The following is a 24,971-nucleotide window of genomic DNA, read 5'->3' on the forward strand; positions in this document are numbered from 1 at the left end:
ATTTCCAGCCATCACTTTCTTGGAAGAGAAAGGTTTGCTCGTGAGATGAAATTTGAAATTAGGACCTTTACTCAGTAAGACATGCAAGATGTCTTTGAAGTTAAGTGCTTGGGTAGCTCCCCTTCCCACCAAAGGGGCTATTTGTGTGCTTAACTTTCAATTATACACTTAAACCTCTGGCTGAATTACACCTAACCCCACTCTGACTACGCTCAGCCTAAGTACTCCGGGGAGCAGCCAAGCCAGTGCCCCAAATCCCATCGCTTTACTTGCTAATAGCTGGCTGCCATAGACGTACTCATTTGCCTGCTGCTTTAAACTCCACTTTCATCATCATCCTTTTTATTTGGACAGCTAGGAAATACGAAAATCCCCAGAAGCAACCCAGAGCAGAAACGGCCATAAACACAGCAATTTTACCACTGAATGCTGGAGCTCATGGCTCGCTGCACTCATCGCTCCCGCTGCCTGCGGGGTGGCAGACCACCTCTGGGAGAGCTTGAAGAAGCACCAGGGACCACGAGTTATCCACCCAGAGGGGTTTTTTTGCAAGCATCAGCCTCTGTATGCTTTCCAGGGAAGGAAACCAGCTGGGCTGCCCAGGCAAGGCACCGGCTCCGCTGACCCACGGTCCAGGAAAACACAGAATTTGGGCACCACGGCTGCAAGCCCAACCTGCCACCAATGCTGCTCCATCCCAGCTGGTCCTGGGTGGCACAAAAGCTTCTGTCCTTCCAGGCAGCAGAGCGAATATTTCTGAATGGAGCTATATTTGACTGCTGTTGGGATTTTTTTTTTCCTGGGTGAGTCAGAAAAAAGTGGCATTTTCTGCTGCTGTTTGGTTTTTTTCTTTTTTTTTTCAAGTAGCTACACTGATAGTTGATCCTTTCAGACCACCACAGCCTGGCTTCTCCTTTCTCAGGAGTCAGTCTTATTGGTGTAGTTTATCTTGCCAAAAAAGGCCCTTTTTATCCTCTTGGCAGCAAGCCGGGGATGGGATTAAATTGCTGGTAGCAGTGCTAAGCCCGCCTGGTGAGGGGCGTGCAGGAGGCTGTCATCCCAGCAGGGCTGGGCAGCTGGAAGAGGGGGACATCCCCTTCCCAAAATCCAGATGTGGCACAGGACAGCCACACAGGCAGCCAGGCCCTGGCCGAATTACGGTGCCGCTCCCCGCACTCTGCCGATACCCAGCGCTTTCCCCAGCCTAACAGAGACCCTCTTCAGCTGCCATCAAAAAGCAAACAAAACCCAGGCTGAGGAAGATAAGAGGTGACATTACCCTCCCTCCCATCCCCTATACAGGCTCACTGGGTATCCCAGCCCCTCTGGGGCTTTCCAGGGACACCAAATTGCCACGTACCCGGTTAATCGCATCTCCTCCCCGTGCCACCCCGCTACGAATGGTGTAAGGCTATAGCTGGGTTCAGGTGTCGCTGGCTCTCCTCCTGCACTGGTTCCTGTCATTAAACCCCCCTCCCAGGGATGAGGAGCACCCCCCCCAGCCCAGGGCAGGGCATCAAGCATCCCCCCACTCCCCAGAGGACGAGAAGGCATTAACCATACCTGGAGAGAAGGATATTGCAATTCTGAGCTCTCCGGCCATCTATGACCGAAAGTTCCTTGACTTTATGCCGGGAACTCAAAGTGTCATCGATAGCATCTTCCTTCTACAAAAAAACAAGGGAAAAAAAAAAAAAGAAAGCCTGGAGAAAAGCCATGGAGAAGCAAAGACATTTAGTACTCTCTGCACATAGCAGCGTGATACACAGTGGGCCCCCATTAATCAGGAGTGTCACCATGGGTTACGGGTAAAACCCATCGCCTGTAACTGAAACACAGTAAGTCATTTCATAAACCAGAGCTGGCTTTGAAGCCACTGGTTAGAAATGTAAATATTTTCTCAGACAGGGAAGATTTAAAAATCTGCAAACACATAGGCGCTGCTGAATAAATAAAGCCGGGCTTTCTTAGCATACATATTTGTGATACTTCATTAAATCCTCGCATGAAATATTTCATTATGGGCTGCTGCACACACTCAGCATCACTCTTGTTCTTCACCCCTGCTCCAAACATCTGCAGTCGCCCTTCACACATCAGTCCTCCCGAGCAAGCTAACCAATACAAGGTACCAGACCTGCAAACGCAACCTGCAGCATTTGCTGCTCTTTCGGTGAAATTCTCCCAAAGTAAGGGATTTGAAAGCAGGAATCAGTGTGGCATAAGCACCTACATCTCCTAAGCAGCTGAAATACATTACCTTCAAATGACTAACAATATATCAAATTGCAGTTGTGGGCGAATGGGCAGATCTACATAACAGCAATTTTGCAGGGTTGCCCAAGGGGTTCATGTTGCCCCCGGTTTTAAGTTACCATATCACATGTTTTAGTAAGGTTAATCAATTAAAAGCCAGCTATTCAATCCTTCTGCAAGGAACACAACCTGGAGCTGCAAGGTGCCACACACCACGGATCCGCACTAAACGTCTATGAGCATAGGAAACCTGGCACACAGCCACCACACGGGTTGAGAGTGAGCACAAAAGTTCCCATTTTTTACTCTTTTTCTTGTTTGAATGAAAAAAAAACCCAACAGCTATAAGAAGCGGGAAGCTGCTGGGACGGGTGGTGCAGAGCGAACGCAGTGGCAGGTGAAGGAAGGTGAGCCCCAAGTCACCTACCACCCGCTGCCCCTCTTGTGTGCCTTGCCTGCTCTGACCACACCGAAACAGAGAGCTTCAACCCACAGGTACAAGTTTATTTATTTCCATGTTTTGACAAGCAAAAATGCTCAGGGGTAGGAGCTTCTCTGTGTTAAGCTGCATCTGAAAATTTAACCCCTGGACTCAAGATGTTGGCTTCAATGTCCGGCCAGACAGCAGAAAGGGCAGCTTCTTACTTACCAGCCTCCCCAGCATCAACTTTCAAGCTGCTCCTCCTGGTGATCTTTGTACCTCTCCGATTGAAAGCCCACTTTGCCGCATGTTAACCCCCCGGCAGCAGCACGGCGTGCGTCCCCCGTGTCCCCAGCCCCGCGCTCGCCCTGCCCTCACCGCTCGCAGGCGCCGAGCTCCTGCGGATGCTCGCTTACCTGTCTGGAGTTACCGTTCACAAAGAAGTCCTACGGCCATAGCAGAAGCATGGAAAAAGGCAGTAAAAACACATGCAGTTCAGTGATCTCAGCGAAACCAAAAGGAATCGAAGCACAGACAAGGGGAGGGTGCAATACAGGGGGGCTTGGCAGCACGGGGAGGCACTCGGGGTCTGCCAGCGCCGAAATAGGGGGAATGGACGTGAAAATGCGGTGAGGATTGAAGGATGTGCAAGGATGGATCAGGCCAAGGTGCTGCTCCACGAGGCGGGGACGTGGGACGAGGTGGGAGGACGCTGGCCAAGCCCTGCCACCGCTCTGCGCGAGAGTCGGCGAGCGCTGGCCCAAAGGCACAGCACCGCTCAGCCCGCCGTGCTGGGGAAGGAAATTGCTAGTTTTTACAAATCTGAGGGACTGAAATGCCAACGTGACTGCCAGGAAAAACAGGGCTTTCAAGTGGAAATAACGAGAGGCTCATCCCGGAGCAAATCTGGCCACAGCAAAACTTTACCATTTGCCATGGCAACACGTTTCCCCTCGGCTTCTCCTCCGACAGGGACAACCCCCCTTCTCCAGGGCTCGGCAGCCTGGCTGAATTGCCACCCTGATGTCCCACCGGTGCTGTGCTCCTCCAAAGACCTGGTTGTCCTGCTGGGCTCCCCCCACCAGACTGGAAGCATGGGCAGCAAAGCCGGCATCATACATGCGTGCACACACACACAGAAGTTTTCCCTCATTCCCTGGGCTGCATCTTTTTTTTTTTTTTTTGTACTTGGCTCAAGAGACCTCTGTGCGTGGGGAGGGAGGTTTCAAAGGTGCATAAATGGTTGGTTGTTTTTTTTTTTTAAAAAAAAAAGGGGAAGGCAGGCAGTGAGTGGAGGGGGTGGATGGGTCCAAACGCTGTTGGTTTACAAAGGCATTTCCCTCCAGCTCCTCTGCGCAGAGGTGACTGATGACCCATGTGCCTGGTTTGAGTTGGTCATCCCCAAACACAGCCCCATCACTGCTGCCTTTTTAGAGGAAACCTTGTTTATGTGGGTTTTCCCCTGACTAGCTGTCGAGGCTAGATCAGCCCAGGACCCACACGTGGCTCTGGGCAGGAGGATGGGAAAGGGCTCCGATAGATACCACCGAACACCTGGGCCTGGGGAACCAGCACCCGCCGGGGGCTGAGCTGCGCCGATTGCAAGGCCCGTGGCTAAAAATCAGTGTGTCAGGCTTTCCTCGAGCCCACAGAAACACTGTGGCCAACTAGCAGAACAAGACGTGCCAGGAGGCAAAGAAATATCAGCCAAGAAAAGGAGCGACAGACCCTTTCTTCGGCGTGAGGGATGGGTGCCCATGGCTGTGTTACGGGCACCCCGGCGTAGCGCTGAGCAGTTCCTCGAGGCAGCATTGCACCCGTCTGTGTAGACACATGTGTCGAAGAGCTGCCATGACCATCCCCAGGAGCAGACCTCCGGCAATGCCACCACATCGGGGGCTTTGCAAGGAAATGGGGACCTGCAGACCCTGAGTAAGGACACCCAAGCTGCCACTGCTGTACTTGAGGGAGGTCAGATGAAAAACCATACGATTTAGCTGTATGTGAGGCTGTTGCAAAGGCAGAATTTAACTCTGTGGATCATTTAAGGTTGAGGATCAGTGTTTCATAAAGCAACATCTTCCGAGCAGGCTCCCTTGTGGGACAGGCACAAACCACACCCACAAGCTGCAATGGGTATCTTCTTGTTCATTTAACTGGTCCTTAATTAGGAAGCCTTCCTTCCATCCCAACGCCCAGACCTGCCCCACGATGCTCAGACCAGCTCCACACTGCTGGAGAGGAGAAGGACACGGTCCTCCTGCAGTCTCCTGCTCTGGGAGAGGGATGGCTCCTCATGCATTAAGGTAGAGAAAAGGCTCATTACAAAAACCCTCCCTCTCTGCCTCAAACCAGCCTCATCCCTGCCCCTTTCCCTTGCATGAACTGTGATCCAGCCTCTGCTGCGGGATGGCGGTGTAAGAAGGACTAGCTTTAAATCTGCTGTCACCATCCCCACAAACATTCTCCACTCCTGTTGCCCCTGGCCCCTGCGCAGGTCACTCTCGCTTGCACGGAGGAGCTGGAGGCTTTTCTTCTTTCATCCTTTTTTGGGAGATGAATTCTTTCCTGGCTCACTGCTAAGCCCCTGGTTCAACAACACTATTTTTTCCACTTGGCCCTGGCTCTTTTACATCACTCACCACTGCAGAACCTGCCAGGACTGCCCCGGCCGTGGCACTGCCACTTAATCAGCATCACTCCCAGCCTCTTCCCCTTGCAGGCTCTCAAAACATCCCTGACAGAGGAGACGCAGAGCCCTCTGTAGCACATCTAAGCTCTGATGGCCCTAGACTTGTTTTTCTCCATCACCACATACACATCCTTAAGCAGCTACCCCCGGTCCTGCTGGGTCCTCACACCACAGCCTGAAACACAGAGCTCCTGTTGGTTTTTCTGTTATATCTAGCAAGATTGGTAAATGCTGGTATTATGTGTAGCTGCGGGGATGAGCCCTTCTCTGGGGACAGGGACATCTGCAGAGCATCGGCGGGGAGGATGGGGAGAATATGGGCTCTCCTGACAGCTCTGGGCAAGCATCCATACTTCGCTCAGCACGCGGCAAGGATGCTCCCAGGCTGAGCCCCAGGAAGCCCAGAGGGCTCCTGTCCTCCCCGGGTGGAAAGGGCCTTTCCTGAGAGCTGCAGAGCTCACTTTATAGCTTGTGTTTACATTCCAGCTTGTGACATGGGATAAGCATTTAAAGAGATGCTTAAAATTAAGTACATCATTAAGTGTCGGGTCTGTGCACTACTTAGGGATTCCCAGGCACTATGGCAATAAAAATAGCCAAGTCCCATCAACAGCAGCTCCGCAACAGCTCCTCGTGGGTGGTCTGAGAGCTCTCTGCACCACGCACACCTCTACATGCTGCTCCCAAACCCTGCTGGGGTGCCAGCCACAGTGAGGTACCACCCGGCCATGCGATTTTGGAGCCCCGGTGTGCTCAGGGCATGGGCAGGCAGGCAGCCCCTGATGTCCCACATTGTGTCTGAGGACAAGTGAGAGGTGCGATCACCAAGGAAGTGATTTTCAGCCAAGGGCTCAAGACGGGGAGCAGCGAGGAGAAATCCCTGCTCCTCCACTGCTTGCTCAGAACAGAAACCAACTTTTTCTAGAGCTCAAAACCGCTGCAAATTATTAAGGCATTAGTTCATCATCCTTCCCTGCAGGGGACAGGCGATTCGCATGGAGCTCCCCCAGCCCCACGCCGTATGCGAAGTGCCCCGTGGTGCGTGTGTTATCTCAAGGAGTGTCACTAACCCCACGTGCTGGTGTGTGTGTGGCAGCTGTCTGCAGAGCCGTGCTGCCAGCAACGCCGGGGCACACAGCCAGGCACCCTCTCCCCACGCTGGAACTGCACGTGGGGGCACCCTGGGGACCTGCAGGTCAGCAACCATGTGCCTTCAGGTCCAGGGGGGATGTATCCCATCACTTAACTCACACAAACGGGTGCTACCATGAAGGCTGGATGAGCCACAAGGAACTCGTGCGTCATGCTCCCATGGGTGGCTCCAGCCCCAGCAGCATCTCAACAGGTAAGCTTTTACCTCCTCTTTCCCAATCTCCTTTCCAGACGCTCTCGCAGCATCTTCTGCCAGTCCCACCCCAGTCCCTGGCTCCCACGTTCAGCTCCGTCTTGGTCCTCATCCCATCTGGGGTGAAAGCCCGTGTCACAGAGCTCCTTGCAGCATCTCCCCCTTCTTGCTGGCCCTGAACCTAACCACCTGCTTCACCCAGCAGGACCTCGGCCAAGCCAAATTATATTTAAATTCCTGCCTGGCAATAATCCGCAGCACACCAGGTGATTCACGGACTCAGGCAGGCAAGCCAGAGGGCAAACTGTCCCGCTGACACACCAGGTTTCTATTCTTGCTTCTCTTCCATTTTCACCTTGTCTGCAGACATGCCCTTCAGTAGGCATGAGTCAAGCTCCAAAAATGCTGGGGGAAAGAGCCAGCACTGTGGTCACCTATTCCCGAAACACACCGGGGCAGCACATACTTCTGATGGGTTACTGTTGATATTTGCCCTGTTCTAATCCGCCCTGATCTTTCCCTCAATTAGCCTCTGGAAGAGATTAAACTCTCACATTGTCTAAGGAGCTTATGTGTCGGGTCCACTCCTTCCTGGTACCATCCCTCTGCCTGAGCCTGGCAAGAGCAGGACAACCTGTCCTCTCCTCCCAGCAACGCAGCCAGATGCTCAGCAGGTAAACACGACTTTTTCAGCCTTTCTCCTTGCTTTTTCTCCTGCCTTCTCAAAAAAATTGCTTTTGCCCATCGTGGTCCTGCCTGGGGTAAAACAAGTGTCTAATTTTCTTCGTGGGCTTTGATGCCTTCCAAAGTGGGGCCATATTGCTTGAGCAGGAGATTAAAAAGCAGAGACTTTTGCCTGCAGTGTCATTATTTTGGTTTGGGATTTGCTTTTTTGTTCAAAGCTCACATTTTGCTCTGGGCTCACTACAAAAATAAAAGAAGAGATCCACCCATGGTAGATGTGGGCAAAACTTAGTCCTTCTTGGCCAGAGAGGGATAGAAATTTTCCACCCAATACAGAGACACGAAGCAGTTGCTGTTAAGAGCGATCCAAAAATATTACCCAACCGTGGCCACATCCGGGGGCTATTTTCATACATTCCCTGTCTCTTTTTTTTTGTTTTCTTTTGTAATCCATCTTCATGACACACGTGGTCAGGTGTGTGGGCAGGGGCGAACTCAGGCACTCCGAGCTGTGAACGGCCACTTCAATGCAAAAGACACTGGCATACGGATGAGAGGATAAAGCAGATCAAGTCAATCTGCCAAACACGGTGTTGGTATGAAATAATGATGGGAGATGTGTTTTGAGACCACAAGTGAAACCGCGCAACCTCGTAACGGTGGCACCTTGCCCAGATCCCCGCATGTGCCCCGGGCCAGCCGTTACCTGCTGTCTTTGGTAGGCGGAGAATGTCCTTTCCAGGTCTTCGAGATCCAGGATTTTGAACACTTTTGCATCATCTATGTCGGTCCACACGGTGCCTGCCAGCTTGTTCTGCAAGACAGCAGGAGCATTGCAGGTTGGGGGTCCCCTGCCCACCTGCCCTTACATCACCGGGTGGCCATCCAGCATACTCCAGTTTCCCTGCCCAAATTATTTCCCGGCTTACCTCTGGCAGCTTGGACCAGTTGAAGGACTTGAGGGCGTTCGTCGGCTGTGGGATGCTCTTCTTCTTGAGGGCCAAGCCCAGAGGTGCTCCGGGGGGAGGCATCACCCCATCCAGGGGTGGGGGGCCGGGGGGGGGTGGGGGACCGCCTGGAGGTGGGGGTGGTGGGGGAGGCGGTGGGGGACATCCCCCTGGGGGCGGCGGCGGTGGTGGAGGGGGAAGAAGGGATCCGGGAGCTGGAGAAGGTAAAGGGCCACCGGGAGCTCCTGGTGGCAAGGGAGGTCCTCCGGGGCTGGCAGCACAGATCGCCCTCTGGGAGAGAAAGAGGAAGGGAGACTGGTCATAGGGAGCTGGGGGACACCACCCAAGAAACACCCCCATGCCCATTTTTAATTTTTTTGGCCAAAATTTAACCAGCATAGGAAGCACTCAAAGGCTTTAGCACTCCTGACTGAGGTCCGATGCAGCTGGAGAGGCAAAATCACCCCATCACCTGGGACGGACATCTGGGTGGCCCTCCCAAAAAGTACCTTTCTCAGCCCCCTGTACAGCTCAGCCTCCAGAAATCACCCCATGGTTTTTGCAGGGGGTTTGGGACTGGGCCACAATGTGGAGGAGGTTTGGGGCCTCACCCTGCTCATCTCGTGGAGCTGCGCCGTGAGATCCGCCACCTGCTGCTTGACCTGCTTGTGCTCGCTGGACTCCTTTTCCAGCTTCTCCTTCATCTTGTTCAGCGTCTGCATCATTTCTTCCTTCTCCTGGGCCTTGGCATCGCACTCCCGCTCCTTCTTCTCCAGCTTCTGCTGAAGCTCGCTGTGCTCTGAAACAGCCCCACGAGAGCACTTTTGGGTTACAAACACTCCCTTCTGGTAAATGGCAGCACGTGGGGGACTAACCCCCACACTACCCTGCAGAGAAGCTGTGCAGTTAAGACAAGGGAGCATGTGCTGGGCCTTAATACCCTGGCCAGGGCCTCCCCATGAAAAAACGAATATCTCTTTTGCCCATTTCCCTTGTAAGCCCCATAGCGTGATATTATCTCAGCCACTCAATAAAGCCCGCAGAGTCCATCCAGCTAAATAAATGTATACGTTGTCTGTTTAGCTTACCATGTGCGCTAAGGTTAAAGTTAATGCCGTATATCTCTCCATCACTCACCTTTTCGCATTTTTTCTGCTTGCTCTTTCCACTGCTTCACTTCATTTTCATTGACTAACCTAAAAGGAAAAGACGTGTAGCACGTGAGACAATCCTACCACAGTAAACAAGTGACCATCACCAGCAAGAAACACGACTGAGCAAGCATGGGCAGTGGGATTTAAGGCTCCCAAACTGGTATTTCTAACAAACACCTCTGCTTTGCCTCCCCCCAGCAGGGTTTTGCAGTCTGGGATGCAGTGCTGTCTCAACAGCTCCAGGGGTGCTGGCTTGTCCGACCGAGGAGCAGAAACATCCGCGGGTGACAGTAAGTGATGAATAAGGAACAGTGACAGCAGCGGTTGGGGGAAATAGCTCACTGAAGACACAGAGGCTGAGCTTAATTCACCTGCACATTGTGCTTAAGAGGTCAAAGTGATGCCAACCCGGCAGGGATAACCCCCAGCCCTGGCCCTCTCGCCTGCCAGAGCAGGAGGCAGCAAAGCCACGGCGGGCCCGTGTTGGTGCTGCTCAGCAGCCAGCCCTGGGAAAGGCGGGCAAGCACTCACATTCGGACGACGTTTTTGATATTGAAGTTTTCCAGGGGAGTGGCGTCGGGGTCCTGCCCTTTGTCACTCTGGATGACGATCTGCTGCACGATCCTGTCAAGCAGCAGCCAGTACTGGACAGTGTTGCCGCTTCTTTTATCTGTCGGGGAAGGAGGGGAGAGAGTAAGGGGAGCAGCAGGGACATCGCTGGTGCCCCCGGGGAGGAGACGTGGGCTGCCAAGCCCCCGGCAGCTGTGGGTTTCCTCGCTTCCCCCAGGACTCACAAGGCATTTGGAGACAGTGGTGGAGAATAGACATAAAGTGCGGGTACGCCTCGGTGTGTGTCAGCCTCTTCCTCGTCAGCTCGAACATCTGAGTCGCGCTTTTGGTGTCGATGTGGACCTGCGGATAGGAGCGAAGCGAGGTCAGGCCATCAGACCGGCGACGGCACCTCTTGTTTCCTGAGTCGGAGCTCCAAACCCCACGAGCCATCCCCACCCCACAGCTGATGGACAGACAAGCCCCACTGTCCTGACGGGGGCAAACAGCGCTGGTCGGCAGCCAGAGGAGAAAAGGGATGAAGCAGACTGTAGGATGGAGGCTGCAACAGAGCAGGGCAACAGGAGACAGATTTCCCAACCTCCAAATTTTATCCAAAAGACCGTGCTTTGTCCCAGGCCACATAGGTGCTTTTAAAAGGAACCATGACATTGAGTGCCGGTGTTTGCATCAGCAACATTCGTACTCACCAGCTCAAATCTTTTGGCAAATTCCAGTTCGTCTTCGTTTCTAAGCATTTCGAAAAAATCTAAGTGCCTGAGGAAAAAAAGGGGAAAAAACAGACTGTTAAAAGCAGATATGAATGTGACAATTAGTAAATTGCAGGCAGCCAGTCTGGCAGCAGCCCAGAGACAAGCAAGACTTGAAACATCAACCGGATCTTCAGTCTCGAGCTCCCAGTCACTACAGCCTGTCCGAGGAGCCTTTTGGGATGCGAAGAGGAGGAGGAGGACTGGCAGCATCCCCCAGGCCCCTGATGGCACATCCTTCCCAGCTCAACCCTAAGTTAGAGCGCAGCAAAACCATGCTGGGGCTTTCCCCTCCCTCTCTGGTGACAACAAAGAATTTCCTCAAGAGGGGTAAGTCTAGACTCACATGTTTTCCCCAAAGGCTAAGTCCAGAAACCAGAAAGAGAGGGTGCAAGGCAAGGGCAAAAAACGCCAGTGGGCTGGGGGTCACTACTCACCGGTCGAGGGTTGAATTTTCATGCTCTCTTAGTTTATCAATGACTGGCTGGATCCCAAGCATAAGAAATTCATATCTCAGATGGAGTCTGAAATCCAGGCTTTCCTGCAAGGGACAGTTGTGGGGTCAACACATCAAGATGCACATCCTCAGCAAGCTTATTAAAATAAAACCACCCCAAACCCACCAAAACACCTCCCTCTCCAAGAGCCCCAGCGCTCACCACGCCTGCCCCTTGGCTCAGGACTGCGTTGATGAAGGACATGATGGCTGTCTTGAGGCTCACTTCATCCCGATACCGCCCCGTGCTCTTGTCCAAGTCATTGATCAGCGTCTGCCAAACACACAATGTCAGTTAAACACCCAGTGACAGCCCCAATGCTGCACAAACAGTCAGGGGACGCATGCAGGAACAACTCCTCGTGATGCTCCTACAGCCCCTGCAGCAACCTGCTGGCGATGGATCATCAGCTGCTGCCTGCTGTAATGCAGCCCACCCCAGCACCCATTTCGGCTAACATCAGCCCATCCAGATGTGCTGCAGCCTTGCAGAGCTGTGATCCCAGCGACCCTGCACAAGGAAGAATTTTTTTTGGGGGGGGGGGTGTTGCCTTAAATTGTGTTAAAGGTGTTAAAACCTTAAAGAGTGGTTCCTCACTCTTTGCTCAGCTGCAGATCCCATCAGACATGGTTCTGGGGTAATTCCCAGAGTATCTAAGTTGCAAACGGCCATAATAAATCATTTGCAAGCAGCATTTAGATATCAAGGAGGAAGAAGGGACAAGAATGCCGAATTTCAGGAGCTGAGGGGCAAGTTGAGACCCACCTACCTGAAAACGAGTCCGTTCGCTGGCGTATTTCTGGTAGTGCAGCATTGCCTCCAGTACCTTTTTGTGGCCCCCGGGAACCAGGCACACAGCGCCCATGATTTCCAGCACTGCCACCTTCGTCTTAATATTCTCCGTGCTCAGACTCTGAGCGATTACGTTAATACTCTCCGAATGGGCCAGGACGTGAGCCCGGCCCAGGGAGTTGTTCATTAGTGCTTTTATACATCCAATGAGCGAGGTATGTATCCGAGACTCTGCCGTCTCATAGTCCATGCTTTTGAGAAAGTTCAGAATACACGACAAGCCATCCAGGTCGATGAACCGGGTTACAAACCTGTTAGAAAGAGGGTTTCTAGCTTTAACACCAAATGCTAAAGGACCCTTTTACCCTCAAACAGGGCTGACTTGTCTGTTGTTGTAAACCCAGGACCTTCTTATATATTTTTTCCTGGACTTTGGACAGCAAAAAGCCTGCAGGACTCCTACAGCCCAGAGACAGGGATGGGATTGCAAAAATCAATTTAATCAGTGCCCGGTAGCGTAGGCAACCAGGCACCATCTGCACAAGGTTGTCCAGAGGTAGGATATTTGGAAGAGGACCAGCTAACCCAGCCATCAGCACAAGCCCCAGGGTGGAGGTTAGGAGTTTGCAGCCACGCTGCTGCAAAACCTTCCCAGTCCCCAACCTGAGTCTTAAATCTCACTCGCTTGGGACCAGTTTTGCACAGGACTGGAAGAAACTCCCAAGCGCTGGAGTCACCTCCTTGTCAGCCACAGACACCCCAATGTCAGCTGAGCCCGTGACCATGATGCCTGTCAGACTTTCTGCTTTCTGCTGCCTCTCCTGCCTCACCACCCACATCCTTCTCCTCCCTTAGGTACATCTCACCAATTTTAAGGGATTTCTGATTTTTATGATGACTTGTAACACCGCTAAATAGAAAGCAGGCAGCAAATGCATGGCAGTGCCCCAGGCAGATTCGCTAGAGCAGGCAGACATAACACTGCACGCTGCTCAGGCATTTTAGGACCTCCCTGCCCGATGCCATCCAGGCATGGGTGTATTCTGGTTTGGCAAAAGGCATGGGCTCGGAAAGCAAATGAGCCAAGAACATCCCAGCACTGGGATGATTTTAATTCGAAACAAGCCATGCTGATGCGCAGCAACAAAAGGGGTAATTGCAGGCTCGGGGAAAACTGATTTCTCTGCTTCAAAGCCTGCTCTTCTTCCAGCCAAAGTCAATAGGAAATTTGATGTTCACTTCCCTGGGAGCAAAAGCAGGTCCAACAGGTAAAATTGTCTATAAAGCCTGCTGGATCCTTCTGACTTCCAGCGAGACAGACTCACAAACCACTTTTAAGGACTTTGCAAAGTTTCATGGCTGGGTAACAGCCCTGCTCCCAGGGGACTGTGGGGAGCCAGCACCCAAGATGCCCAGGTTCCATGGAAATTGGGTGCTCGCCCTCGACCCTGGGAATTTCTTACCAAGTACCATCACCAGAACCATTGCAAAAGAGAAACCGAAGAGGGGAATGCAATTACAAGCAATAGCTGTTTCTTCCATAACCAGACCGGGTCAAGAAACATTTTCCCATCAGAAAATGTTGACCTGAGGCATCTTAAAGGTTTTGCAGATGTGTGCATGCAGACTCCAGAGAAACTGAATTTAGGAAAAACTACAGACATTCAGAAAGAGTCACACCCTTTCTTTATCCTCCCCATCAAAACCTCCTAGCAACATTTTTTTTTCTCTTCATAAAAGCCTGAAGATTCATGTGATTTTATTCCTTTAAAAAGTGCAAGAGAAGTTGAAGTTGAAACAAAGGGCCTGGTTGACCAACAAAAATTGGATTTTTTTTTTTTTTTTAAATTCAATCTGGAAGGAATTTTTACATTCTGTTCCAATGAGAAAAAAAGCAAATTTGAAAAAAAAAAAAAGTCACCTGATTTCCCTGAACAGATGTGAAGGTCCTGGTGGCTCTCAGCCACTAAAAGGACCGAGGAAAAGGAAAAAAATGACAAGAGGTGAATTGAAAAAAGCAAGTGGTGTTTCAGGGCCCTTGCCTCCCTCATCCTGAGCAGGCCCCATTTATACTTCTATTTAACCCCCCCTCCACCAGAGGTCAGGAATCAAGACCCATGTCCGCGGCGACAAAGCCAGGAAAGGAAGGGAATTGCCTCATTGGTTTCGTCCGCAGTGCAGTCTTCAAACTTTCAATTGTTTTATTTCTCTCCTCCTCATCTTCTTTTTCCAAAGCGATCAGCGATTTCCTCTGTGAAAAGAGAAAGGCAGATATAAGAGGGGAGGTTTCCCTGCGAAGCTTGTGCCCAAGGAGTGGGAGCACCCGCCACCTTGCCATGCCGTGCCAAGCCATGGGGACGGAGCTGGGACCCTAAACTGACTCTGGAAGTCTGAAGTCCAGATCCTTATGGCAATCGCAGAACTTGGGAAAAGGGGCAGTTTGGAAAAACTCCTGTGGTCTGCAAGGAGATGGCCTGGACTGGGGACAGCAGGGTGAATGCGTCGCTTTAGGCTGAAGACGGCTGCCTGCAAGCACCCAGACAACTCGCTAGCACATGTAAAATTAAGCTGCGAGTGTTTGGGGCATCACAAGTCAGCGACACCTCAACTCACATTGGCTTTGGAGCAGCGTTGCTGATGGCCTTGCATCTCCCCAGCCACTTGGGTTTTGTTTCAAAGCAGCAGGAAACAAACATCGGCCGGTGCTGAGCGAGGCCGCAGCAACCCAGTGCCCTCTTCCCCAAACCAGTCCTCACCCCCCAGCAAGCCCTGGCAAGATGCTGGGCTTCACTGCCCTGAGACAACTGGGACAGCTGGATCACCACCTCAAAAGGACACACTTAGCATTGTCCTGCGTGATCATTAAGTTCCAGAGTTAACGCCCTGCAGGCAGGAGTGGTGTCACCCCAAATTCCTGACCTGCAACTCACCCAGACAAGCCCACGCTGGGAGGATGCTCATGACTGTCCCCCTGCATCCCTCAGACTCGGAGAAGAGAGAGGGAAAGGCTGCAATTCAGGCAAGGAGCTTCCCAACTCGTGGGCTCTGGATGTAAATCCTGGCATGTCCCCTCCAGCCCACGACCCTCCAGGAAACACACTTTGTAAAGGAAAGAGGTAAATAAGTGCATCACAGTATCCCATAAGAAAGTGTCTGGCTGAACCCTGCTCAGAGATGCCACAGGTGACATCCGGGTGACGTGAATCTCGATGCATTTCCAGGGCTGGGATGCAGCGGGCTAAGCCAATACTAATTGGGGGTCCACAGAGGGAAGGTGTTAAATTGGGGTAGGGGAGAAAGAAGGGTCCTTTAGCCTGCCCTGGCACCCATGCATCCCAACAGGTACCCATGTGCCCCCGCAGAGGAGGTGGGGGGCTCAGGGGACGCCCTGCAGCCTGGAGGGGACGGGATGCTGCAGCCACGCTCGGGGTCAGCCAGGGTGGATCCTGCCAACCCTGTCGCTCCCAGGTCTCCCAGTGCAACCCCCTAACGTGCATCCATGTTGGGGACAGTGGCTGTGTGCACGGGATGCCCTCGGCATCTCCCACACTGGATTTTGCTATCAAGCTGGCACTGGGGGCCAGGACCCTGGCTCCTGCGGCTTTACCCGAGTAGCACGGCTGCCTGCAGCCCTGGGCATGCATGGGGTACGGCTTGCTCACCCCAACTAATGCAACCAAGGCCAGAGCTAAAGAAATACCCTGGGTACGTCCTGCACCATCCGACGGCGCTGGGCCCTCGGAGGTGTCAGGGTGAGCCCTGCCAGCACCAGCCGAGGCTAAAGCAAAGGAGGGAGAAAGGGTCCCAGCAGATGTAAAGAGCTGCACTGATGCCCGCATTTAACCCAGCTCCTCTTCGACAGCGTGTCAGGGAGATCAAAGCCACCCTCCAGGCATCTGGCAGGCTTTGATCACAAGCTCTGCTCAGGCTCAGGGCTTCAACCGGCTGGCAGCACATGGCCAGCCCTGGGCATCCCTGCCTTCCCGGAGGGGAGCAGAATGCTCCCTCCTGGCTCGCAGCCCTCTGCTTCACCCCTCTGTCCCCACTCCCCCACCCAGCCCTACCTTCCCCGTCACCCTGGCCCCATGACAGCAGGGCAAACACGGAGGAAAAAAAAGAGAAAAATTATGCTTTTCTTTTTCGTTTTCCATGCTGCTCACATCTCTAGTGCAGCGGCCACAAACCTCGTCACCTTCCGATTCTGAAAGCAGAAGCGAGGATGGAGGAGCTCTGAACTGTGCAGCTTTGCAGGAAATAAACTGTATTTCCTACAGAAGAGTGCTATTTCTGTCTCACCTGGCAAGAAAGCATTTCATAAAATTACATCTAAACACGTGCCTCATGGGACGGACAACCAGCAGCGTCGTGTTTCACTGTGGCCGCCCAGCACAGAAGGCTGTCTCAGGAGCAAGGTGGTAGCAGGCATCCATGAAAAAGCACAGGAGCTATCAGCTTCAAAGCAACCACAGCAGCTTGGTGCCCCAGCAGCATTGCACAATCAAATGGGGTCTTTAAAAACCAGCCTGGTGGTTTTATACAGAGAGCTGCTGTTTGCCATCTGTCTTGCAGCCTCCCAGCCTGGGGCAAGATGAAATGCCCTTCCTGCCATAGAAAATGCCTCTGTTTTCCAGCGCTATCTGTTGGTCTAATGGCAGATATCCTTAAATCCTTACATCAGGGGTTTCTGAACTTCTAGGACAGATTGCAAGCTACCGCCAACTCCAAATTATTGAGAGACCTGCAGACCCGAAAGGCTGAAAACAGCCAGGTCACAACTTTGTCACCCTCTCGGGCACAACGCTGGCTGTGCTGCCGACTGCCACCACTGCACTGCTGCCCCATATGGGGTTCGCAAGCACCAAAGCATTGGAGAAATACTTACAGCAGCCATTGAATTCAGCTGATCAATATAAAACTCCGGCCAGCTGGTGGCTCCTTTATTTTCTTCCTGGTCCTGGGGAGGGGATAAAAGTGAAACAAAGACAGCAGATTAGTAGAAATAGTGTTAACATCCCCTGCCCTTCATGACCAACCACCTCTGAAGTGCCCTTGAGCTCTTGCATTACTTTATATCAATATAAGCGTGTCTTTCTACATTCTGAGCTCACCACTGACAGCTCCAGCTATGGGAACATCACCTGATTTATTGAACTAGCATATTTTATATACGATCTATGTTACACCATCTGCCTGTGACCAAACTCTGCCCCAATGATACCACATCAGTCTTGTGATTATCAGCTTCGGAGAAACCACAGTGAAATTTTACATTCAGATTTCTCTTATACTGACTCTACAGTGCCCTTGAAGTTTTGGCTGCACAGCCTTGATGAATGTGCTTTGGGGAAAAAAACAAGAGCCTCTTACAAGTAATGAAGAGTGAATAAATGTGACATGAACTAGGCTCCACTCTTGGAGCAGGACCACGATTTACCAACATCCTGAGAGAGACTCCAGGCATAACAGACAGCTCCTCTGGGAGCTTCATCAGTTGTTAGGAGAGAACATGCACTTGGCAATATCCCCCGTTAAAGGATGTCACCCCTGGGCCCATGATCTATGACACTGAATGATGCACAGCCTCATTTCATCATCCCGGTCTACGATGCCCTGCATCTGGTGGGACTCACAAGGAGTTTTCAGGTTCTACCATGTTCTTGTAGGACATGACTGAAGGACCTCTGAGCATAGCTTGGATAGATTATGCTGCATGTCCCCAGGGACTGCTTGGAGCAAGTATGCAGATTTTGAGGGAATACTTCAAAATCAACCCTTTTCCCCTCTGAATTTTCCTCTAAAAACTTATACCAAAAGAAGAAAAAGGATTCACAGCAGAAATGCCACACATATCTAGGCCGTAGAGTCAACTGATACTACACATCACAGGCATCTTCCCTCACTAACCATCTTCAGTTCGCAGCCCAACTTGCTGCATAGCTTTTCCCTGCTCCCTCACTTTAAGAGATGTTTGCAAAGGTCATCCTACACTGCAATCGCCTGTGACGGTGGGAGCTGCACGACCTACTCCTCTGCTCCCACGTCCGTGCATGCAGACAATTACCGATCCTCCAGCTGATTTCAGCAAGCCCAAGGAGCACAGTCCCAAATATTTACTGCAGTTCAAGAGGCATACGTGGGAAATGTTCGTGCATCCAAACTTTCCAAGCCGCAGCTTGCCAAGATGAGAAAACACGGAGTCAGCGATAGGTAATTTAGACAGGACCCAGTTCCCCCCCCCAGGCAGTGCAGCCCATCCCTGCAGACCTGACCCTTCGCTGTGCCTGGCTCTGGGATGGGGACAAAAGAAGTTTGGGAGCAACAAGGGACCTGGCAAACCATCGGGAATCTTCTGTGACATGCTGAGGGCCAAGAGAAGCTGCTCGTGTGGCCTTGTGGCCACCTCCAGCCCTCTCCAAGTGGCTGTGATCCAGTCTGGCAGTAACCAGATCACCACGAGCAGCTCTCCGTGCTGGCTGCCCATGTTCTCGGGCAGGCTGCCCGCTGACAGATGCACATCCACAAGCCTCACTTTTTTTTAATCTTCTATAGATCTGGTCAAGTGTAAAGCAAATAAAATAACTTTCCTGAGCAAGAAGACTGCATTCAGCCCTCCCTGCCCTCTGTGTTAATACTTTGGGTTGTTCTCCCCTTCTTCTCCTGCCAAGAACCGAGGTTTTGAATGAAACACTTGATTCGCCTGCCCTCCACATTTTTTTTTTTACCCAAGTGGGAATCAGCAGAGAGCAAGAATTTTTCTGAGATGTTAGAAAAACAACCCCAAAATCTGTCCTACCTATGCTAGTGCCAAACCTAACAAACCTGAAGGAGGTCCCACCGCCTGCCTCTGCATGGATGGAGGACCATTCATAGTCATGCTCTGACAACTAGTTTTTGCCAGCAAAATAAAACCATCCCCATCCTGACCAAATAGTGCTTAAAAAAAGAGAAATGCTCATCTGCTGGCTGAGTGTGCAACACCCAGCCTGATGGGGAGAGACAGTGATGCCTTTGGTCTTCTCGCAGCCAGGAAAAATGGGATGTGCTGGCTTCTCTTTGCTTTCCCCTCTCCTGAAAACTTGCCTGCAGCAAAGGCAAGAGGACGGAGGTGCAGAGACCTCTCGCCATCCGCTGGCAAATCGACTCGGTGAAGTAACCTCTCCAAATAACCCAGGGACCGTCCAGCTGCCCTCCTGCCACATTTCTGGCCACGTCTGGGACCACGTGCAGGTACTGTCACCTGCCAGCATCGAGTCTGGCCACCCGAAGCCAAGGCCAGGGGGAGGTTTCTGCCACAGTGGGGGAAACCCAACACCTTCCCAAGGGGCTGGGAAGCGGACAGCCACTTGCGTCTGTCTGGTCGCTCAGAGCTTTCCACTGCTGGATTGTGCAGAGGAACATCTGCCGTGCCTGCAGGAATCCCGGCAGCTGGCATGTCCGCTCACATACAGCCTGCCAAAAGACATCCAGGTTGTCAGAAAGATGCTCAGGAGCACGGAGAAAGCGTCAGGGGGCTTGAGAAACAGGGGTGTAATTCATATTTACGAGTCAAATGAAAAGGCACAAATTATATCACCACCCCTTGCAGAGCCGAAGGAAGGTCTTCTGCTTCTCCTGAGCTGGGCGAGAAACGTGAACTGTCGTATTTTGCAAAGTATTTGTCACCCCAGGGAAACACACATCATTTCTGCAACATGTGGGTTAGAGCCAACAGCTTAACCCAGGCGGGACCACCAGTTCCCGGGAGCGAGGTGGGAGCAGGATATGGGGGAACTACCCATGGCCAACCACCATGGCGACACGGGGATGTGAGGTCAGGCTGTACCCGATGGCAGGTTCAATCTGCAGAGCATCGCTTGCATTATTTTCCCACAACCAAAGGGCAGTTTCTTGGTGCTAGCCCAATTCAGTGTTGCCCACCCGTCCTGCTGGATGACCCCATGGTTCCTCAGTGATGCCAAGCGGCTGGGGTGAGGCTCGGGCCACCTTCCTGCTCGGTGATGATCCCATCTGACACAGGCAGCCAGGTCTTTCTGGTTTCTCAGCTCACATCGCACGCCTTTCTAAAGGACACTCCTGTCTGCTCCAGTGTGCAAAAGCACAGCCGTACCCAGCACGATGTCTAAATGCACCAGAAAGAGAGCACGTAAACATGACAGAGGCACTGAAGAAGAAGGGAGGGATGCTGGGGAGCCACGAGCCCCGTGCACATCTGCCAAGCCAGCCCTCCAAGCAATCCTACGCTCCGCTGCGGGAAGGCTCTGCACAAACCCTGCAAAGCCTGTGGGCAAAGACTGTGATTTTCCCAGCTTTCCTGCCCTGCTTTAGAGGCTGGCATGCAAACAGTGCCCTGGGGGATGGCGGAGCTGGGGCACCCATGTGTGCCTTGAACATGGTCCAAAAAGGGACCAGCTCCTGTCACCTCCTGGAGACGTCACTGGAGGTCCTCCCCATCACCCCAGGGTACCACCAGCACCTCTTATAAGGAGCATCCCTCTCCCACCAGAACTCCCAGCAGCGACACCAACTGGGAAGGGCGGCAAGGTCCCTACCACGGCACAGCACCAAGAGCTGTCCAGATGCACCCAGTCAGCAGATTTGCACAGGGAGCGAGATCCATGCTGAGGAATGGGGTGGGAAGGCAGCGAGGCCGGCTCATCCCATATCCCAGGACCTTCCCACGTGGTGTGAACACCTGTGAGGCGGGCAGGGATCCGGACCTGCTGCTCATTTAGGGCTGAAAAGAAGCAGTGGAGCACAAAAATAAAGGTCTCCAGGGGGTGGAGGGAGGCTGAACAACAAAATTGGCTAAACTGCTCATTTATAATTAACATGCTGCATTATAAATATTTCCCTTTGCTCGGCTCCCTCGGGCTCTTGCATTTCCTCCCTGAAACCCCCAATTTAGAGAGCACTCTCAATTAAGTGCAGCAGAACCTCATTAATTCAGATGAGCAGCCGGGCAGGCTCATCAGAAAGCAGCTTCCCAGGCAAAGGGGGACTGCACAATAAAGCCGGCAAAGATCAGGGCACGGGCTTCCCTCAGCTCACTGCAGGACATTGCTCAGTGGTAATTACTGCGGCTAATGGTCTACAGCACACTGATAAGTGTCCTTTAGTGCATGTGGTGGTGGTAAAGAGATCTCCCGACAAAGTGACAAGCCTGGAGGGAAATGACTCACAAGGCTTTGCTCAGAGGCAGGAGAACAGAGGAACCTCTCTGGGCACCATGGGTTGAAAGGGTGAATTTGTAAAATGGTTTCCCAGTACCCAGGGTGGGTTTTGGGGATGTGAGTTTTGCTGCCTGCCTTTGACGAGGGATCCCCAGACATGGAGCTGAGTACCGCCAACGTCAGCTCACCAGGATGCTCCATCGCATCCCACCCGTCTGGCACCAGGGACACAAACATCTCCCAATTTCTTCTCTGGGCTGTGTTTAGCTCTTTGCTGTGTTCGCTTTGTTCTCAAGAAGCACAGAAGCGAGGGCTGATCCGAACCCCGCTGACAGCCTGATGCCATGCTGTGGCTTACTACGAGCTGCTCTTTTAGAGGCAGGCTGATGGCTGTAATTGCATAGTGCAGGGACAGGCATCCCTTCTCATCTGTAACATTTGCACCAACATCCCTCACTGTCCTCCAGGAAACGGCCCTGACGGACACACGTGCTCTGCTGCAAAAATTAGGAAACGCCAAAGCCGGGCAACCAAGGGCAATCTTTGCCCTGTCCCCTCCTTCATTTCCCACCCGCTCCCCCCGACATCCACTTCTTCCTTCCAGGGACCTGGCAAAAATACAGATCACATCAGCTGTGGCCCCGGCACTGCTGTGCCTTCTCCTCCCCTCCGCTGCCCCTTCGCCCCCAAGCTCCATGCATGGGGCTGACGGATGCTGCTGCTCGGCTGTTTTGCACCGTGGTGGCAGTGGTGGAGGGTTGTCGTGGTGTGAACCCAGTGAACAAGCTCCATCCCCTCCGTCAGCACCCAGGCAAGGTGCCTCATTAGTGGGAGCTTTTCGAAGCAAAGGTCACCGATCCGCCAGCTCCAGCCATCCCTTTGCTCCTCCGGGGGAGACTTCACGCTCCGCAGCCCTGCCACGTCTTGGTGACAAGCCCGACACTTCCACAGCCGGCATGCCTCCCCCTCGGGGTGCCAGCAGCTCCCACAAGCAGAAGTGCCCTTGCTCATCCCAGTGACCATCCTTGGGACACTGGGCAGCAGCACAGAGGAGGTGGCAGCTCAGACAGTGGTGGCTTGAAAGTAGTTTGCAGGCCGGTCTCAGCCCTGTTTGGGCACTGTTATTTACACCTGGAAGGTGTGTCCCCACCAGCTCCTGCTGCTCTGACCTGCAGGAACACAGCTGCTGGGAGTAATGCACCCTCCTGCTTGCAGCATGACCCCATGGAAGTGGGGAGAAAGACACCTGTGAAGCTCCTCAGTGCTTCGTTAGGGCTGCTTTGCTTCTAAATCAAGCTTCTGGTGACACCTTTTAGATGCCCAGCCTGCAGGAGATGTCTCTCTCTGATTCAGCAGCCTCCTTCCCACACTTGCAGCCCATGGTGGTGGTGATGGATCTGGAGCTGCTCTGGGTAACTGAGCCCCGGAGGGTGGCCGGCCAGGTTCCCCACCCACCTGACATCCAACACACCAGGTTAGATCCTTCAAGGTGAAACCAAGTTAGAAGGAAAGGGCTGGCTCACAGCAACCAGCTCCGAGCAAACACTGGAGAGCCCTTTAGCGACAACGCTCGTGACTTTGATGGTTCACCTCCCTCTCGGCATCACCTGCAAGGCTGGTCTGCCCCAGGAGAACTTCACACCAGGAAAGTCACAGCAAGGGGTTAAAAAAAAACCCCTCTTCAGTTGGCATCTGCTGTAAAAACGGAAGCAAACCCCTTAATTTTTATGCATCCTCCTGATTGCATTTTCATTTTGCACAGGGTTCCCCACCCCTCCTTGCTGCTCCGTAACAGCCAAGCAAGGGAAAGCCGGCGGCAGCTGGCAGCCCACGTTTTGGACAACCCCCCTCCCTTCCTGCCACGGATAATCCACCTGGATGCTGTTTGCAAGGTCAAAAAAGAAGCAGACAGTGGTGCGGATGGGTTTTAAAACCGACAGGTCTGCAGCCTGCACGGGAGGTTTAAATCCAGCCCAGCTCTGCTGACATGGCCGAGCTGTTGCCAGGTGTGCGCTGGTGGACGTTTTGGCCCACCGTAGCCCTCCGGGTCTCCATTGTCCCTCCAGCCGCTTGGCCCACCCAGGTACCCCTGCAACAAAACCTAAATGACACAACTAAAGCCCCTTCCCCATGGAACAATGCTGCGAAGGGCTGTAACCTCATCAGATTCCCCCCGAGTTGGGATCTCGGGGTTCGAGCCACCCCATCCCAGACCACTGGTTTTATGTATGCTAACACTTGCTATACCCTCTGCTCTACAAATACACACATGCCCTTGTACGCTTTTCCCAGGGTTTAAAAATTATGCTCCCCATAAGCAAATATAGCATGACCAGATGCCTTTCGTAGTCAGCTGGTTCATTGTTTGAAAAGCTTCGCTTTAAAATCCAAAAAGATTGCTAACAGATGCATTTTTTGGCCAGAGACGGAAAAAAACCTTGCTTAAACAAAAGTGTGTTGTGATTGGAACTAAAAAGGGAATTACCTTTAAAGATAAAAACTATAAACATTTCCTATTGAAAAATACCCCCAGCCATGCAAACAGATCGTTTTTCTGTCAGCCTGAGAAAATGACACCTGAGATGATATTTCAACCTGCTGCTGCAATAACCACAGGTATATCTGGATGCTCAGGGGCCATGGAACACTTCTCGTCCATCCCAGGTGACCCAGGAGCACGGCAAAACGCCGAGGTATTTTTTCCTCCTCCCCTTGCATGCCATCTTTGTCAGCTTTTGCTCTTAGTTCTGCTACTGCAGGAAAAAAAAATAATAAATTGATGGTTCTTTAAATGAAGGAAGCAGCAACACAAGCCCCGTGAATGAGCTGCAGGACTGAGCAGGAAAAGTAGAAGAGTGAGCTGGAAAAAGCAAAGCTCTCTGGAGGGAGTGGGTGGAAGGCGCAGTCAGAGAGGAAAGAAGCTGTCTGGCTGGGAAATACAGTATTATTGGAAAGCCATCACTCATTTCCCTATTTATCACATTTTTCCCCATTCTCCCCTGCAAAAGCACCACGGCTGCCTTCTCCTAATGCGAAGGGAGCTTGGTTTTATACCTGACGCCTGAGGAAATTTTATGCACCCAGCATTAGCGATGCCAACGGGTTTTCAACACAAGCTTAAAGAGTACAGCATTGCTTGGTATCCCTGGTCATTTTTCTCCTACCCCAGCTTTACAGATGCTCAGAGAGCTCAGCTGAATCAAAAGGGAGTGGAGCAGAGTCAGACCCTGCCTTTGCCTGAGCTGGTTTTCACTGCCAATCCCTTCCACCTGGTTGTTTATGCTGAGCTTCTGCCTGAACACCACTGTATCCACCCATATTTTGAGGCTCATAAAAAATCACCCAGCAAGCTGCTTTAATAGCTTAACATTATGTATATCAGCTGGCAGGAGGCAAACCTCCCGCAATTAAGAGGTGCTGCAGACTAAAGTGCAAAGTGTTAATTATTAACTCCCTTTGGAGCATGGCCTCCTGAGAAAGGCCATCCTGAGTCACCCTCTTTCACTGAAGCAAATCCGCAGCCAAAGAAACGCTAAAGCTGGAAACCCTCCTGCTTCCTCCCCGCGCTTCCGAGCAATATCCTCTCCTGGAGAGCGGGGCCAGCAGGGAGTGAAATATTTCGGGATGAGGTATGAAACGAGTCATCCTCCAGAAATACCACTTCTAAAAGCAGATTTCATCCCGCTGTTAATGT

The 24,971-nt window shown here is 52.3% G+C and overlaps 1 protein-coding gene across 5 annotated transcripts in view; it reads right to left on the bottom strand.

The window, feature by feature from the left end:
• The window catches only part of DAAM1 (dishevelled associated activator of morphogenesis 1), a 98,707-nt gene that overhangs the window by 16,993 nt on the left and 56,743 nt on the right, over positions 1 to 24,971 (bottom strand). For 4 of the 5 annotated variants that reach the window (XM_052783488.1, XM_052783489.1, XM_052783491.1 and 1 more), the window contains 14 exons: positions 16,990 to 17,061; positions 14,264 to 14,358; positions 12,085 to 12,418; positions 11,478 to 11,588; positions 11,256 to 11,359; positions 10,759 to 10,825; positions 10,294 to 10,411; positions 10,031 to 10,169; positions 9,483 to 9,541; positions 8,957 to 9,144; positions 8,328 to 8,636; positions 8,105 to 8,212; positions 3,094 to 3,123; positions 1,564 to 1,667 (listed from right to left, as the gene is read on the bottom strand). In XM_052783488.1, the coding sequence (XP_052639448.1) occupies positions 1,564 to 1,667; positions 3,094 to 3,123; positions 8,105 to 8,212; positions 8,328 to 8,636; positions 8,957 to 9,144; positions 9,483 to 9,541; positions 10,031 to 10,169; positions 10,294 to 10,411; positions 10,759 to 10,825; positions 11,256 to 11,359; positions 11,478 to 11,588; positions 12,085 to 12,418; positions 14,264 to 14,358; positions 16,990 to 17,061 (1,838 nt within the window). The remainder of the gene's footprint in view (positions 1 to 1,563; positions 1,668 to 3,093; positions 3,124 to 8,104; positions 8,213 to 8,327; positions 8,637 to 8,956; positions 9,145 to 9,482; positions 9,542 to 10,030; positions 10,170 to 10,293; positions 10,412 to 10,758; positions 10,826 to 11,255; positions 11,360 to 11,477; positions 11,589 to 12,084; positions 12,419 to 14,263; positions 14,359 to 16,989; positions 17,062 to 24,971) is intronic. The other variant, XM_052783492.1, reaches the window with a different exon arrangement.

Source organism: Harpia harpyja, chromosome 3 (assembly GCF_026419915.1).
Source record: "Harpia harpyja isolate bHarHar1 chromosome 3, bHarHar1 primary haplotype, whole genome shotgun sequence".
NCBI lineage: Eukaryota > Metazoa > Chordata > Aves > Accipitriformes > Accipitridae > Harpia > Harpia harpyja.